Consider the following 14,019-nt stretch of genomic DNA (forward strand, 5'->3'; position numbering starts at 1 on the left):
TCTCTTCGTATTTTTTTAGTTTTGTTTCATACGCAGCCGGCAGCTCTTGTTATAATGTGGCCAACATTTTTATCTTTTCTATTGGAAAAAAGTCTACGTATATGCTTAAGTGACAGATTGATAAATTAGATTTCTTATTTAATGGTTTCTCTATTCGCCAATAATGAATTTGGCCATTTGGGGATCAATTGTTAATGTTTCCATCTGAAAGAATACTCATCATCAAAAAAAAAACTGAAAGAATACTCTTTAATTATTTTATATGATTCGAGAGATATATAATATGCTGTAAAGATCTTAGATGATTTTTTTTCAGTCAATAAATTGAATGATTTTTTCAGTCTAGAAATCGTGTCTTCTATATGGTTTGCTTAGCTAGCTAATTTCGTCGTTCGAATGTTATATGTCGCATCTAAAACAGAGTTTGTAAAGATCTTAAATGATTTTTTTCAGTCAAGAAACTGAATGATTTTTTCAGTCTAGAAATCGTGTCCTCTATAGCTAATTCTTCGTTCGAACGTTATATGTTGCATCTAAAACAGAGTTACAGAAAAAGGTCAGACCAATTTTAAGTGCATGATTGCTTCTGGTTCCAGCATTTTCTAGTCTCTGTCTGAAGATCAAGTTGACAAGTTTTACTTCTTTGCTATTTCATCACTTTGTGCTTAAGATACACTAGCATTTAATTTCCTGTTTCAGTTCATACCAAGTTTTTCCCCCTATTTATATTAATCCCTTAACTTAATGTACATACAGGTTTGAACACGTTACCCTCGAAATTATACGAAGTTAAAGGGGGTCTTTTTGTAGTGGATGAATTATTATTAGTCTTGAATTTCTTAATATGTATATCAATGAAACAACCGACACAAAACAAGAGTATCCAATTAATTTATTATCATCAAATCAAGAACACACATTTTTAATTATTACATTCATGTACAATTAAATTAGGTTCTTCCTTAAAGAACCAATTCAACCAATAAATAAAACATACACACAGCCAGAAAGTATTAAAAATATATATATATATATATATGGATCACTACTGTAACCTTACCCAAACACCTTCGCTTGGTATGTTTTGATTCACCACAAACATCATATAATAACCAGGCTGTGCAATAATCGCCAACTTCGGAGTCCTCACTTGAACCTCATACGTCGTTGATCTACCTTTCCTCGTAAACTTAACATTGTCCAAAACCAAAAGCCTCTGATTCATCGAGAAGGAATGAGTTGTGAAGGAAGGGAACACCATTGTAACTTTCACCGGACCCGTAACTTCTCCGATGACACTAAACTTCACCTTCAGATTCATCCCATACTTTATCCTGGACTGCGATTTAGGAGATTGAATCCTCGGACGAAGATTAGCAAACTGCTGTTCAAGATAAACCGGAGAGAAAGCTTCCAACCTTAACTCCGTGGGGAAAAGCACTCCGGTGAATTCATAGAACGCATGAGGATTGCTTCCTCCGACAAGAACCCTACCGTCACGTAAAAGAACCGCCGCGGAGTGATACATTCTCGGGATTGTACTCGGGTTCATGGTCTCAAACCTCGTGTTAACCGGATTCTCGGGATGGTATACATCCGGTGCCAAAACCGGTTCACGACCAAGCTCCCATGCAGCAGAACCAGAAGCTCCACCGTTAATGATCAAAACATCTCCGTTAGGTAAAAGCGTCATATCTCCCATGACTCTAGCATGCGGCATCGTCTCCACCGTCCATTGAGGATCCGCATCGTTGATCTTGATCCTCGCACACGTGTCAAGCGCTTTTACGAAAGTCTTCCTTCTAAAAGCGAGGTTGTACGATCCTTTCGGTGCACCTCCACACACCAGAACCTCTGCCTCGATTTTCGCCGCTTCAAGATTCTTCAACGGTAATAGCACGGCTGAGCCAGTGCTCGGATAGCTCCTGGGATCACCACCGGGGATCGCCGGGAAAGTTTTCACCACCGTGTTCTTAACATAGTCGAGTAGTATCGCTCTGTTATTAGCGAATATAAATAAGTTCCCATCGGTGTTCATGAACACATAAGGATAAAGATTGTTCTCTTGTCCTCGATCATTAGTCTCAGCCAAAAACGGCAACGCAACTACGTTAGGATTTGTCGTTTTGGGGAAGAACTCGTAGTTGAACTGTCCTTGACCTCCGATGACGATTTGTTGTTTACCGTCGGGAAGAAGATGGTTAGAAGAGTACCATCTTCTCTTCGAGAGACCGTTGTCGATTTCGACCCAATCACATTGGTCGTTATTACAAGGAGAGAAGGTTCTCGCTTTTAGCGCCCCGTCTCTATCTCCACCGGTTTGGACGAGAACACCGTCCGGTCTAACCGAACCGGATGAGCACCATGTATTTGATTGTACCGTTAAGGGACGGACGGTGTTCATCGCGACGTCGTATTCGATCGAGTGAGCTGTGCAGTCCATTCTCGAGACGGCGTCGTTCGGGTTGTCACGGCAGTTACCGTTAGGAAGAGATATGTTCGATGGTCCGAAGTTGGTTCTGTCGAACATTACGACACGGTCGTTGCGGAGGAGCTGCATATGCATCGCGGAGATTCCGACGTTGGGGAGGAGGACGTTCCATGATCCTCCAGCGGCGGAGGACAGGTGGCGTGTTAGGAGGAGTTGGAGTGATGCTAGGAAGAGAGCATAGATTATGAATGTCGCCCGTGCTGCCATTTTGTTGTCTCTTATTTGATGATTTTCTTGTTTATGAAATGTTTTTGTGTTGTGTGATGATGAGAATTGTGTTGTGACTTGTGTTGTTTATATAGTGGTCTACGGGACATTAGTATACGTACGTTACGATTGTTAGCTCTGAATATTAAAATTTGCAAGATAGTATAATCAAGGTCTCGACTATTATTAAGATTTTATATGATTAAGGTTGGTTGAAGGAAAATAACAATTTTGTTTTCATACCATTATAATTTCTTTCAAACTTCTAAGACTATTAGAGTATGGACATTAGTGTAGGACACATTAATAAAATTATTTTCAGAGTTTCTTAAGTTTGGTATGAGCATTGTTACCCTTCACAATTGATCTCCTGAATAAAATAATAATATTTTAAATTTAAAAGATTAATTATTTAAATTAATAAATAAAAATATATTAAACATATTAGAGAGAGAGTCAGAAAGAAAACACAAATGAACTGGACGAACCGATTTTTGGGTTCGCCCTACCCAAACAACATCAACCACGCAGATGGTGCCACATATAACGAAGGACGCAGCAAATTACGTCCCGTTTGGAGAAACATTTCTTCGATAATATGTTTATTTTGATTTAAATTTATAATTTTAATATCGAATGACGACCAAACTAACGCTAATGCACTTGCTCTTATTTGATGGTCTTCCACAACCGTAAACGTTAGTGATAATTAACTTTTAGTTAATAACGATTTCAGACGTTATCAAACTGTACAAAATGGTTTTTTACGACTGGTGTGAAACGATGCAAAAGAAGTAAAGAACCAATATACAAACTCCAAGGGAGACGTCGTCATCTTTTTTTCCTTCAAGTATATCATACTAATTCATATTTATCCTTTGCATGTTTCTCTAAAACAAAAAAGTTCAGCGGCGATTTTAATGTTCTATAAAAGAATTCATGAAATTACAATTGAAGTTTCATTGTCTGATTTTAATTCCATTGTAATGCTTATAAAAAGATTTCAAATCGATTTTTAATAGGAATTGAAGAAGGTCTTCACTGTACATATATGTTTTGATGTTTAATTTTGGTATCCACATTTCACCAGAAAAACATTTATGGAGATAATTATGTATGATCCATTATTTCATTAACTCTCTTTTTTTCTTTTCTATAAAATCACATATGATAAATCATCTATTTTCTGTAAGTATATGATTGTATTCAAATAATAATAATTAGTAATCACTATTTGAATGATTACATAAATCAGAATATGATTCGTGAAGGAAACACATAATGTATTCATATTATTGGATTTACATAATCCTCGAGAGGGGCTTCATATGTAATTATCGATTATTTGATTAATTAGTTTGGGAAACTGCAGGGACGAATTAATGATGGAGATGTTGTGTTAACTTCAAACACATATGCATGCAAACTATATATTATAATTATACAAGTCACAAGAGTTCTTTACGTTTTAGTTCACCAAGCAGGGGATGTTCTTCTGGTTCGTTGCATACTAATTATTATGGTCCTCGCAAGTTTTCTACTACTAATAATAACAAAACAAGTATAAAATAAACATACAAACGCATATCAGTTTTTAGAAAAACATTCATGCACATTAAATCGCTGCCTCGGTGTAGTCCCGATATTAAATATTTGTGAGAATTCTATAGTATGTATAACATTAATTATTTAGCATATTAAGTTTGTGAGTAAATTCGAGTTTACATGAGTTTTGGACTAATATTTCTATATACCATTCTAATCCAACGAAGGGTTTGGAGTCTTTGCACTAATCTTATCATCTAAATGGAAATAAATAATAGTCGTTGTCATTATGTTTAGTTAAACATTATAAAATGCGTAGCATTTGCAACAATACCTATAATAGAATTAATAAACTCCATAAGATTCATCATATATCTTGATATATACACTGAAATGCTTACAATAAATTTCGTATTTATAGAACTATTTCAAATGTTATGTACACACATTTGTAAGATTTCACAACAAAAATTTATATTGACTTGGTGTCAGATATAAACGAATCCACTTGTTAATTTGTTTCGAAATGGAAATACATAAAAATAACAATTTCGCATTATTTATTCACATTGTGCAAATATATTAATATATGGTCCATTTCTTTCAACTCCTTTTTTTATTGGCTTGCTTTGGTGTCAACCGTCTTAGTTTTTGGTATATCATTGCATTCAAATAATTTTAACACACGATATATGTACTATCTGTCGAATGAACATTTTTATATTATTGGATTCACATCATCTTCGACGGACTTGTATGTACGTAATCGATTATTTGAGATTAATTAGTTCGGTAGGCTGCAAAGGGACGAGTTAATGATGGCGGTGTTGTGTTAACATAACATCAAACATGCAACTATATATTATACGAGTCAAAGTCCGTAACGTTTTTGACCTCCAAGGAGCTATATCATCTGGTTCATTGCATGTTAATTAATTTGGTCGTCCCAAGTTTTCTAACATATGAACTGCATGCGAATAAAGAAACGAATGTCAATTTTCAAAGAATCGCAAAACATTCATGCATATCAAATAGTACTATTGTGTTTGTCCCAACTCCCAACGATGTTAAGTTAGTTATATAAACATATTTGAATTCGGTGTTAAATTGATTTTTCGTAGTTAGATTTTTATATCTCAAAACAAATGCTATACTTTTCCTTTGTTTATTTCATGTTAGATGAACTTTTCTGATACACACCTTTTTCACTCAATAATACGTACATTCGCATGTTGAGTTATGACTGGACATGCTTATTTTTTCTCCCTACACAGACGACGTATATGTTTACTTACACATTTGTAAATTAATATAAGCCGTATCACCAAATCTAATGATTGACGGATGACATTCCATTCATGAATGCAGTTAGTTGACTCTTTGTATTTTTATGTTGCTAATGCTAATCATTTGCATCCTATTTTCGCGCTACCATATTATAAACACACACACATACATTAACATGTTTTTAATCGGTTATAATTAGATTGTGTTTTAAGAAGTCAAAAAAAAGAAAAAGATTTTGTTTGGAAGCTGTTCATGTTATGATTTATTCTCCACCATACCTTATTATATATAAGTTTCGCTGACTTAGTTAATGATTATTATACTATTTGAAAAAATGTTAATCTAATGGTTATCGTCGCTCGAAAAATCATCTCCCATAGAAGTGGCATCATGTCAACTACGACCTGTGATTAAAAGTTCATGCTGATCGGCTTAAGCATTCATATAGATATTGCTCACGGGAGAAATTTTTTAAACAGATCCGTTGCATATAAAGCAAACAAACACTAAACAATGCCTTATCTTGCAACTTTTATTCATTCATACATACTAACAGGAAACAGAAATTCCATACCAAATAACCATGTCAATTAGTAATCAAAAATCATCAAATGTCATGACTATAAAAACTCAAAAACCACTTTTATTCTTCTTAACCATCGTATGTATATAATAGTTTCAAAATTTCAGTATTTTTTTTAAGTTTTGGATTCGACTTTCCCAACAGGCTAGTATTTAGATAAATATTTCCTAGTAAAAACATCGTCAAGCAAAATCTTTCAACTCTTTTACAGAATTAGAAAATTGTGCATTGCAAAACTCCAAAAAAACAAATATGTGAATGAAATGTTTATTACGGTACGGTTTTGTTACATTTTTGGTACGGTTTGGTTAGCTAATTTAAGACCGGTTTAATTTCACAGGCCGACGTACGGCCGGCAATGACTAAACAATCAAAATCAAATCATTTATTATATTGACAGAAAAAAAAACAAAAGAAGATTGGTTTCTCTGTTTCTCTCCCAAATCCTCAAAACACATTTCTTTTGTTGTCTCTTTGCCGATCAGATCTCATCGGACGAGCCATGGCTTCAAGTTTCAGCGGCGATGAAACTGCTCCTTTCTTCGGATTCCTCGGCGCTGCCGCCGCTCTCGTTTTCTCCTGTAACAACATCTGAATTTCCCATTCCCCCGATCTCTCTTTTTCCTTTTCGCACAAATTGAAATCAACGATTTGATTCTGATCCAATCCGATCCGATTTTGTTTTTTTCAGGTATGGGAGCAGCGTACGGTACAGCTAAGAGCGGGGTTGGTGTAGCGTCGATGGGTGTTATGAGACCAGAGCTTGTTATGAAATCTATTGTTCCTGTGGTTATGGCTGGTGTTTTAGGTATTTATGGTCTCATCATTGCTGTTATCATCAGTACTGGAATCAACCCTAAGGCTAAGTCTTACTATCTCTTCGATGGTTATGCCCATCTCTCTTCTGGTCTTGCTTGTGGTCTCGCTGGTCTCTCTGCCGGTATGGCTATTGGCATCGTCGGTGATGCTGGTGTTAGGTAACTTCTCTATCTGATTCCACGATGATATTATCTATAGGCTGGCTAATTCAATTTGTTCTAAGATGTTGAACTTTTCTTAAACATATCTTAGGCTTGTTTTGGTTTGTGTTTGTGTTTGATTCTCTGTCAAGTCTCGATTGATTCTTTGTTCATACTTGAGTCAAGAAAAGATTCAAACTTTTATGATCCTGAAGTTGATCATCTCTAGGCTAATTCAATTTGTTCTAAGATGTTGAGCTTTTCATAAACATATCTTAGGCTTGTTTTGGTTTTGTGTTTGGTTTGATTCTCTGTCAAATCTCGATTCTTTGTTCATACTTTGAGTCACGAAAAGATTCAAACTTTTATGAACCTGTGATGATGAAGTTGAACATCAAGGTAGTTTTTGATTGATTCAACATCACGAGAGCTTAGTTCTTTTCATACTAGGGCTGTTCTGTCTTGTTTTGCTATCTTAAAGTCTTTTAGAAATTGGTTGTGTTAGTTGTTGTTACTGGATGTGAGAATCTAAGGGTGCATGATTTAGCAGCAGCTCCTGATATTGTTGCCATGTGTTGTTATAATGTGAGTGAAAATGTTTGTCTTTGTAATCTCGTGTCTTTGTGTGATGCAGAGCCAATGCACAACAACCGAAGTTGTTCGTGGGAATGATTCTGATTCTCATCTTTGCTGAAGCACTTGCGTTGTACGGTCTCATTGTTGGTATCATCCTCTCTTCTCGAGCTGGTCAATCTAGAGCCGAGTGAAGCAATTCAAAAGTATCTCTGCTATATGAGCTATAAGTCCTTGTAATGGTTTGGTGTTCTTTTGTGGTATTGTGAGTTTTGAGTTTCTCATGAAAACAAACACCATGGGTGAAAATTATTTGACTTTTGGTTTCAAAACCATTTATTTTTATTTTCTTTGCACACTACATATATGGATACATCAATAAGTAATAAAATATGACCATTCTCTTTTTGCCTTTCATTTTTTGTTTTCGATTCACTAAAGTATGAACTGACAAAGAAAAAGAGGAGACCGAGAAAATATTATTGAAGACCTTGAAAATTATTAACAAACTTCTCTCATCATCAAGAACATTATTTGGTTTCGAGTTTGCAGAACATTATGAGTTTCCATGAGACAAAAAAACATGGATTCAAGGGTAATACAGTAAAATTTCTATAAATTAATAAGGTCGGGACCATGAAATTTTATTAATTTATAGAGGTTTTAATTTATCGATAAATTAATAATTTTTAATTTATCGATAAATTAATAAAATATTGATTTATCGATAAATTAATAAAATATTAATTTACGAAAAGATTTTCTCATTTTCTTATCATTCACATTTTTATAGAGTTTTTTTTTTTAATTTATAATCTTGGCTATCGTAATAGGATGAATGTCAATTGTTTACTATATTATTTAGGTAAAAATGATAAATGTTAGAAATTTAGAGTTTAAAATAAATTGCTACTACTATCCTTCATGGTAATGATGAAGTCGAAAATGATATTGCGATACTTTTAGAACCAATTACTCGTATTTAGGACTCTCCACAATTTTTGAATGCAATTTGAGAAGATAACAATGAAAAAGATTAGAGAACTCCAACAAGAATGCAAATTCAAGAATATGAAAACAACAATAAAGTCATATCTCACTATATTTTCTTAGATATATATGTATATATATATATTTAGTTTATTTGATTATTAATTTATGATATTAATGAGACCATATTTTTACATAGGATTTCCAAAAAAATATTATCTTATTATTTTATCGAAATGTGTTATTTTTTACACCAGCCTAACTCGGATCGGAATAATTTATTAATTTATAGCGAGTATTAATTTAAAGAATATTAATTTATAGAGGTTCTAGTGTAGTTTAAGCAATACAATTCCAAAAAAAGGTGAAACAAAAAGCCTCTTATAGATCACTAAAAGAAGCTTCAATTCTGAAAGAGATGCTAATTAGATTCTTTAGGCTGAAACAACGGCTTGTTGTTTTGAAGATTCTTCGCTTTCTTGCAAGCTCTCATAGTATTTGACAAGAACATTCCATCCACTCGGACACATAAACCCATCTGGAGGATTCTCCCCTGTTCTTGCATAAGTTCGCATCTACAAGAAAAAAAAACAAGAAAACCGAGAAAAAAAAAACAGGTGTAATCGCAATCAAGAAGAATCTTGGAAACTGGAGCCTTCAGTAAGACTCAAAAGACTTGAAACTATCTCTTACCTTTGTTCCAGAAATGAAAAGAAACTCTTTTGCACGAGAAGGATCGAAAAATGCCATCTTCTTCTCGACTGTATCATAAGCTGCAACCTGAAAGATACAAACAACACACATGATTGAGAATTGAAGCAGCATATTCAGAGATAATCAAGAAACTAAGATTTTGCAGTCAAGAAATTATGTTCTGTTACCCTAAATGGAAGAATATTTAGTTTCTCAAGTCCAGGGGCCATGCTTAAGACTTTCTTCCCATGATCAGGATCATAAAGATCTCTCTTCTCAGTAGGATGGCCCATTCCTGCAGGATCACGACCTACAATGTAGAAATTAGCACCTGCGTTGATCCTAGCCTTGGCGTGCCATTGAACTTCAGTTGGACCAGCATAGTGCATTGGTGATGGAAATATCGAGACAATAGTAGTTTCTGGGTCAAGAACTCCATCTTCTAGAACCTACAACATCATAATCAAATAAAATCATAATCTAAATGATTAATAAGGAAGACAAACTCGAGAAAGACCAGTGAATTATTCACCTTGCTATGTTGTTCCATTCTAACATCAAGAGGAACATCATCAGCTTTCGTGAAACCTCCTAAAGGATGAAGCAAGAGAATAGGGTTCTTGTAACCCATATCCAAAAGCCTTTTGCGTGTATCATTCATCAACAAAGCATGTCCATTGTGCACAGGATTCCTTAACTGGAATGCAAACACAGCATCGGCCTGACGATTATCAAACTCTTTCCTAAGCTGTTTGGGAGAGAGCCTGTAATGATCAAGCCCATCGTTATACTTAATCGGCTCAAAAACTTCTAAATCGCCACCAATGAGCCAGTTTCCAGATGGAGTAATGTATTCTTCCACATAAGGCAATCCTGGAGAAGTAGTTCCCCAAGTTCTAGCTATCCTTTCTTCCTTGTTGTGTTTGTATATCTCTACACTGCAATTCACCAAAGGAAAGATTCAAAACAAGAAAAAAGTCCATTACTTTAAAAACAGGATTACACACATCAACAAGCCAGCGAACAAAAGAACCGAGATTGAAGTAGTTGAATGTCAAATTGTTCAATTCAATGCTTCCATAGCTATCAAAGAAGCTCTTTTTACATAGTCTTCTCCTTGAAGAAACATAACAAAGTTGTAATTTTTTATATACTTTTAGTTTTTACCTTCGGAGAGAAGCGATGATATCACCTTGGGGGCAAACAAGAGCAACATTTTGGGATGATCCGATCTGTTCTTTGGCCTCATCATCAATGGCAAGAACAATAGGAAGAGACATGTTGACAAAAGTCCCATTTTGTAACCTAAGAGAATTAAAATGCAAACTTTGCAAATACTCATCTTCTCTCATGAACCCTTTCAAAGGACTAGCCCAACCTTCGCTAATCACATGTACCCACTCAAGATCAATCTTCGTAAGCTTCACTTTCGGCATCGTCTCTGATTCAGCTTTCTTCGCCCCAATCTCAGATTCCGGTACAATCAATTCCACCAATTCACCACCGTCTGGGTCAATCAAGGAGCTCCTAACAGCCATTTTCGAAGAAGAAGAAGAAACAGATTGCATTATTGTTGGGTTTCGTTTATAGACCAAATTGACAAAAGGGTTGTGATTAAAAGAAGAATCGAAGGAGATTTGATTGGTGAAAGAGGATGACTTTGAGTTTCTAGGTTGGTAGAGAGTGAGGTGCGAAACGTAGGAGGATCTGATCAGAAGAGACATGGATCTTCGTAAAGATAGCTGCTTTGGGAATGAAGCGAGAGAAGTGGAGAGTAGAGAGTGAACAGTGAAGGGTCGAACATGTTGGGAGGAACAAGGAAGAAGACGAAGACTGAAAGAGATCCACCACACGTTTTTCCTCTTTTGGCTCTTTTGCTTCTTTTCTAGTTTGACGTTTTGCAGAGAATTTTTGGTTTGTGGATGTAATTATTGCCTTTTCTGTGAAATGTCCTTTTCACCCCTTCTTTGTTCTTGGGGGACCCGTTCCATTTTTGTAAAATGCTCTCGACAAACCATATACATTTAACATTTTTATACATTACATAACATTTATAGAATGAAGCAAATAAAGGTGTGTGATTCTAATTATATAAAAAAGACTCATATAAAAGATTCTATTGAGGAAGACGTAGTAACCAAACTCGACAAGAGACCAACGACAAGAGCACTGTTATAAGTGCTTGGCTCGTTTTGCATAGAATTGTTCCTCGCGTCTATAAACGTGTCGTTCAAAAACGGTCCACCAACAAGTGCACCATAAGCTACGTTCGGATTTGGTTCCTCCGAGTTAAGCCACTTGAACCCATCTTTGCATCCTGTGTTTGCATCAGCTGGTATCGATGCTCCTCTATGATGCACAAATTCTGGATATTTCTCACCATATCCCACCAAATAGCTCATTTTCTCTGGATTTTTCCCTAACATGTAATCAGCCTGCACATTATATATATTTATATCAAGTTCTGTTCTCTGAATTGTGATGTTAATTTTATAGACTATTTTGGTAACCTCATTCCTATAGTAATCTATATGTACGGACCTGAGATCTGGCGAATTTTCTGAGATCTGAAGATTTGAAGGATTGGTCATCACAAGACAGTTCCTTAATACCAGAGGTGAGCATATAGTCACTGTAGAGTGTAGCTAAAAATGCTGAGGACACAGGGTGTTGCAGCGCATTCCATTCACTAACCCATATTAGACCACCTATCAAAACAGAAGATAACTACCAATTAGTGATTCAGAATATTTCTATCGTTAGTGAATGGTTTAACGTGAGATGTAAGAAAAGTACCATCAGTTCTACTAGATGTAGCAGTTGGGGAGCTTGGTATAAGCCCACACATGACAGCTTCTGCTGTGTCTTTATACCCTTGAAGTCCTTTGCTGTCTGATAACTCTTTCTTGAAGAAGGTTAATCTTGATAATAGTATCTGCAAACGTAACAAGTCACACCAAAATGTTATATTAATCAAACAAGCAAGAACATGAATCATATGATTTATAAAGAAGTGGCTTGTCTTTATTATACATGTGTTCCTGGAAGCTTGTTGTCCCAACTAAACCACGACGGACTTCCAAAATTACCAAACTCTTCACCATTCTTCGACACAAAGTCAAGGTATGTTTTATCCTCTGTTGCATGGTACAACCATGAAGATGCCCAAAGAAGCTCATCCCCATATCCAGTTGAGTTGTAATAAGGCTGAACCTTAGGTATGTTGACACTGTAATATCCCCTGTTATCGTCTGCGAAATCGAACAACTGCTTCGCATGCTTCAGAAGCGTGCTTGAATACTTGGTATCACTTTCTTTGAAGACTAAAGATGCTGCAGCCATGGCTGCTGCTGTCTCCGCAGCAACCTCAGTCCCTGGAGTCTCTGTATCAATCTTGGTAAGAGTTCTATTCCTAGACATTGTTTCTGGCCTATCCCAGCATTTATGATCCGTCTCCGGATTTCCCACCTCCATGATTAAAAAAGCCAAATTGAATAAATCTAAATCAGTACTCTAATGAAAGATTCATTCATAATGATGGATCGAGCATTAACGTACCTGAATATAGAGAACATTTGGAGAAGGATGAGCATTGATAAGGAAATCAGTAGTCCATTTGAGAGAGTCTTTAGCATGATCCAATAAGTTAACAGAAGCCATTTGATCACCGTACTCAAGAATGGACCAGGAGAGAACTGTAGCAGTGAAAGCCATAGGGAAACCAAACTTCATGTGATCTCCAGCATCGTATAAACCTTTGGAAAGGTCGATACTTGCTTCACTTCCATCTTTAAGACCTGAATCTCCCCTCCATGATATTTTGTTGTTCTCTAGCTTACCAGCTGCATCAAAAGAACATGAATATATAATTTGTGCCAAAAGCGAAAAACACATTGAAAATGTAATTCAAGAAAAAATTGATATTCAAAAAGCTATGAGTTTGGAGACCGTGATATTCACAATTTGATTAAACAGGGGATATAGAGAAATTGAGATAAGCATTACAACGAACAAAGAAACGAGAAATGTGATGAGGAGGTGGGTGCAAGAATGGTATACATTTCTGGATATCGAAGAATTGCATAGCGATCTTGAGAGCATCAGCGTACTTCTTATCAATGGAGCCAGGTTGATCATCACCGGAGTGGTTTGATCTATGCCTGAATGTTAAAACGACCGCGAGAATAACAGCGATTAAGACGATGATACCGATTAACCAAGTACAACAACAACATCTTGACTTTGGTTTCGCCACCATTTTGTTCTCCTTAGGTCGATATTAAAAAAAAAAAAAACAGAGTTAGATGTCAATAATGGACATGGCTAGATCTAGGGATTCGAAAGCAAACAGATTTTGGCTAAAAATAATGAAATCGAGAGGGCGCACCGACACTGATCAAACCACGCGGGACGGGATCCGTTTTTGCCAATTTTGTTTTCGTAATTACGGGAGTACCCTTGCCTGGGAAGGAAGCAACGTGGGCGAGTTGCAATGTCCCAATTTGGTAGTTGCGATGACGTTCTAATGTTTTTAATCAACTTCTTTTTTTGGTTACCTGTAAAATTCATTACGAGTCATTTAGTCAACTTCAACCATCACATCCAGTTTTTATTTACTCGTTATGCGGTTATGGCGTTGAGGCCAAGCAAGCAAAACATGTGCTTACTGATATAAGTAACCTTTCGACTCT

General features: G+C 35.8%; 3 protein-coding genes and 1 pseudogene across 5 annotated transcripts; 1 reads left to right on the top strand and 3 right to left on the bottom strand.

Annotated features, from left to right (window-relative positions):
* Window positions 1–878: 878 nt before the first annotated feature.
* Window positions 879–2,824, bottom strand: LOC104740688 (aldehyde oxidase GLOX pseudogene; annotated as a pseudogene). The gene has a single exon (XR_015580233.1). The product of XR_015580233.1 is annotated as an aldehyde oxidase GLOX pseudogene (transcript).
* A 3,635-nt stretch (window positions 2,825–6,459) lies between these two features.
* Window positions 6,460–8,051, top strand: LOC104740690 (V-type proton ATPase subunit c2). Its single transcript, XM_010461368.2, has 3 exons — window positions 6,460–6,694; window positions 6,805–7,090; window positions 7,707–8,051. The coding sequence occupies exons 1-3, from the start codon at window positions 6,616–6,618 to the stop codon at window positions 7,837–7,839; spliced, it is 498 nt and encodes a 165-aa protein (XP_010459670.1). The 5' UTR covers window positions 6,460–6,615; the 3' UTR covers window positions 7,840–8,051.
* Window positions 8,052–8,836: 785 nt separating this feature from the next.
* LOC104740691 (ATP sulfurylase 2) lies at window positions 8,837–11,271 on the bottom strand. Its single transcript, XM_010461369.3, has 5 exons — window positions 10,496–11,271; window positions 9,861–10,266; window positions 9,517–9,777; window positions 9,329–9,415; window positions 8,837–9,210 (listed from the first exon to the last, which is right to left on the bottom strand). The coding sequence occupies exons 1-5, from the start codon at window positions 11,050–11,052 to the stop codon at window positions 9,070–9,072; spliced, it is 1,452 nt and encodes a 483-aa protein (XP_010459671.1). The 5' UTR covers window positions 11,053–11,271; the 3' UTR covers window positions 8,837–9,069.
* A 47-nt stretch (window positions 11,272–11,318) lies between these two features.
* Window positions 11,319–13,848, bottom strand: LOC104740692 (endoglucanase 2). 2 transcript variants are annotated; one of them, XM_010461372.3, is made up of 7 exons: window positions 13,716–13,848; window positions 13,388–13,595; window positions 12,887–13,170; window positions 12,362–12,796; window positions 12,125–12,263; window positions 11,870–12,036; window positions 11,319–11,763 (listed from the first exon to the last, which is right to left on the bottom strand). In XM_010461372.3, exons 2-7 carry the CDS (start codon window positions 13,584–13,586, stop codon window positions 11,431–11,433), a joined length of 1,557 nt encoding a protein of 518 aa, XP_010459674.2. In that variant the 5' UTR covers window positions 13,587–13,595; window positions 13,716–13,848; the 3' UTR covers window positions 11,319–11,430. The 2 variants fall into 2 exon arrangements, with proteins under 2 accessions (XP_010459674.2, XP_010459672.2); XM_010461370.2 differs by having other exon boundaries at window positions 13,388–13,822.
* Window positions 13,849–14,019: the final 171 nt, after the last annotated feature.

This window comes from Camelina sativa, chromosome 14 (assembly GCF_030686135.1).
Source record: "Camelina sativa cultivar CO46 ecotype springtype chromosome 14, ASM3068613v1".
Taxonomy (NCBI): domain Eukaryota; kingdom Viridiplantae; phylum Streptophyta; class Magnoliopsida; order Brassicales; family Brassicaceae; genus Camelina; species Camelina sativa.